This window comes from Sprattus sprattus, assembly GCF_963457725.1.
Source record: "Sprattus sprattus genome assembly, chromosome: 7".
In the NCBI taxonomy this organism is placed as follows: Eukaryota; Metazoa; Chordata; class Actinopteri; order Clupeiformes; family Clupeidae; genus Sprattus; species Sprattus sprattus.
Genome location: NC_137926.1, coordinates 27548771 through 27552521, shown reverse-complemented (window position 1 = coordinate 27552521; position 3751 = coordinate 27548771). Strand labels below are relative to the sequence as shown.

The 3751-nt window shown below is 38.2% G+C and overlaps 1 protein-coding gene across 1 annotated transcript; it reads left to right on the top strand.

Moving 5' to 3' along the window:
• Positions 1-604: 604 nt before the first annotated feature.
• Positions 605-2532, top strand: LOC308368250 (low choriolytic enzyme-like; the record flags this gene model as incomplete). The annotated part of the gene is made up of 7 exons (XM_080842383.1): positions 605-664; positions 961-1021; positions 1117-1269; positions 1385-1502; positions 1645-1823; positions 2120-2201; positions 2406-2532. 7 exons carry the CDS (start codon positions 605-607, stop codon positions 2530-2532), a joined length of 780 nt encoding a protein of 259 aa, XP_080698509.1.
• Positions 2533-3751: the final 1219 nt, after the last annotated feature.

Below are 3751 nucleotides of genomic sequence, written 5' to 3'. Positions count from 1 at the left end.
TGTGTGGGCCCTGTGTCGCCTACATACAGTATATAAATATAACACGGGTGTGTTGCAGTGAATCGCTTGTGCTATAAAAACTGACTGAAAGACAGCCTTGTTTGTTGTTATGATTTCATCTGCCATGTTCCTGATTGTTTCCCCTCCCCTCCCCTTCTGCCACAAGCCCCCCCCCCCCCCCCCCCCCCCCACCCTACTTTTTCTATCCAGGTGATACACGCACACACAGGTATTATTTAAGTCTTTGATGACTTTGATATGGGAACCAAACATATGTGAACAAATTTATTTCCGTTGTTAAGAGGTGGAGTTAAGTAACACGCTTGGTCATTTTAATCACAGGAGGTGTGGTTCCACATTTGATCTATACTATATAAAGTAAACTGTAACACATTTTTGTATGGTTTCAGGTCCACGGTATGTGTTGTACATGTCTTATGAGCAAACTTTCTTTCAGTGCTAAAAAGTAGTAATCTATATACTATTTTAAATGGGAATAAAGGTGTCTGATTTTGACATTTTCAGAAAAGTTCCACAAGGCTCATGTCTCAAATGATGTTGGCGTCAGCATGTGACCTTTTTTTCTCACAGGTTGCTGCTTGAAATGTTTGCATTCAGAATCACGTTTTGGCTTCTCGCCTTTATCTCTTTTGCCTATGCTGAGGTAAGTTTGTGTGTGTGTGTGTGTGTGTGTGTGTGTGTGTGTGTGTGTGTGTGTGTGTGTGTGTGTGTGTTTGGGGGGCTATGTATGTTCGATGTTGGTCTCTGAATGATGACTCATACTTGTTTTGTGCTGCTGTGACTGTCCTGCTGGGTTCATGCCCCTCACCCCACCATGCTGCACTGAAAATCAAGTAAGTGGCCTTTCAGCTGTCTTGTCTTGAAAACCTGTATTACATATGTCAGTTAATTCATACAGACTCAGTTAAGAGTTTTTTTAAAATGTTTATCATTTCAGAGGAGGTCGAAGAAGACAACCTCTCTGTTTCCGAGAGGCTTGAAAGAGCAAATAGGAATGTCGGTAAGCCCCTGAAAACAGACCAATCCAAGACCATACTTACTGTATAATTCCATTCTCCTTATTTAATCAAACACATCCTGTTTGACCTGCTCCAGTGCGTGGAGCAGATGAACCCTTTGTAGTGGACGACATTGCCTATGAATCTGAGTCAGTGAGGAATGCTGACCCTTGTACCTCCAGAGGCTGCATGTGGCCAAAATCCTCTGATGGGAAAGTCTATGTGCCCTATGTGATCGCAAATCATTACAGTAAGTGCACTTCTCAACTGGACCAGGGTAGCAAACCATACATGTTACTCACAATACATGTTTCTCTTTGATATCAATTTTCTTACATATATATATTTAATTTGTGCCCTGGCAGCCTCTCGGGAGCTGTCCGTCATTCAACGTGGTCTTGACTCCTTTTCCAGTTCTACCTGCATCCGTTTTGTTCGCAGAAATAACCAGAGAGAATATCTCTCTATCCAGTCTCACAATGGGTAAGAATGGGCATTACTTTGTAAAGAGAAAAATACAAAGATTGATTAATGATTTGCATTAAATGTCTGAAGAATAAAAGCAGAGAAGGCCTGTATATCTGTGACTAAATCCAGCTAATGCAGAAGTGCTGTTCTATGACAGGTGTTACTCCTATGTGGGTCGTCTTGGCAATGGTCAGACCTTGTCTCTGAGTCGTCAGGGCTGCATCTACCACAACACTGTCCAGCACGAGCTGCTGCACGCCCTGGGCTTCAACCACGAGCAATGTCGCAGTGACCGGGACCAGTACATCCGAGTCCTTCTGCAGAATGTGCAATCTGGTATGGTCTCTCCCAAGGTTCTCATCCCATGTCCTACTACATTTTTGGTCAACATACAAACCCTTGTAGAAATAGCATAAACCCAAAGGGGTTTTAATGACATCTGAAGGTTGTAAGATCAAGTTGAGTCACATTTCATTGTAGCAGCTTACTTGCTGTCATTTAGAGTGTGTGATTCTGAAATACACATACAGTGAATAAATATAAAGTGCTGGAAGTGCAAACGGCTTAGCACTTTTGTGATACAGATATGCATACAATTCAATTTCTCTTCCTTTTATTTATGTTTTAAACAGGCCTAGAGTATGCTTTTGACAAGATTGCCACCTTGAACCAGGGCACCCCGTATGACTACAACTCTGTGATGCAATACCACAAGTTAGTCCAGCTTCATTTTCCATCATCATTTTTACTTCATCATTTGCACTTCATCATTCTCACTCATTCTCATCAAGTCTCACTATAAAATCCTCGATAGGCATATCCAGTCAGTACAGAATGCCATGGTGAGACATTAAAGTAGACTCTAAATCATTGCTCCCTCATCTATTAAAATCTAATCAAAGATGTGATGAATTTCAGGTATGCCTTCTCTAAGAATAACCAGCCAACCATGGTACCTTATCCTGACCCAAATGTGCCATTCGCAACAGCCACTGAAATGACCAGCAATGATATCCTTAGAGTGAACAGGCTCTACAAGTGTTAACGAACCAGTAAGTCCAATATGCTTTTAAACTGTAAATAATGAGATAAAGTAATGTCCTGAAATGTTATCACACTGTGATATTTTTGTCTTGCAGCAGTAACTGTGTGTGTTTGTGTGCATGTAAGCCATATGTGTCTTCTTTAGTGCATTTCATACATTCTGGGCTTTAAAACATTTCAATTATGATTTAAGACTAAAGAGGTTTTTTATTTTCTTTTCTGCCTAAACAGGAAAAATGTCCTTCAGTCCATCAGTCCTGTTCTTCAGACTCGGCCACTTTTTCCTTAATAAAACTGGCCTGTGAAACATTTTAAGTGTGCTCATTTCTTGCTTTTATTAAATAAGATGATTGTTTGTATGATTTCTTGAGAACTTAGAAAATACATTAGGTGACTTCACTAGCTATGAGAAAGTCATTATACGTATAAATAGTATAAGTATAAATAAAGTATAAATAAAGGTCACTGATGACTATCAACTAGTGCTGCTGAAAATGTCCTTTGAATGAATAATTACTGTATTATTATTTTATTTTTCTATCATCAAAATGGTGAAAACATGTAATGTTATCACATTATATGCTTATATTTTAAGGTCCAAAATGAAATGCTTTTTTAGAATGTATTAAGTTCCTTAAGCAGTAGCATTAACACATATGTGAGTTTCATCCTGAATGTCAACATGGTCAAAGATTTTGGTTTGTGTTACAATAATCCAAGCAGTCAGCCATTCATATTTGTCATTATTTGTACAATATCACAAATCTGTTTATAGAAATGGTATAATGAAGAAAACATGCAGCCCCTGAAAAAAAATGGCAATAATCTTTTAAAATAAAAACCTTTAAACCCTTTTTACATAAAGTCAGTCAAACTACATCAAACACACATGCTGTCAAAGATCTCAAAACATACACAATGATGCGTGTGCAACTATTCATTGCATAAAAAAATCCTTCTTGTTATAATTTTATATTTCAAGATAAAATTGCCTTGCGACTCATGACTAAATGTAATTCATAAGGCAGAATACATTGTTGCCAGTTTTTTCCCCTTGTGATTCCAAAACAACTTATTATATTTTTGTAGACGAGAACATATAAACAAATGGAAATTATAAAACAATTGAGCTCTATCGCGTAATTTAGCTGTTTCTGATTGGACGAGAGACGTTCCATGCTATAGGTTATTCATCAACATACCAACTGTTACGGGACTTT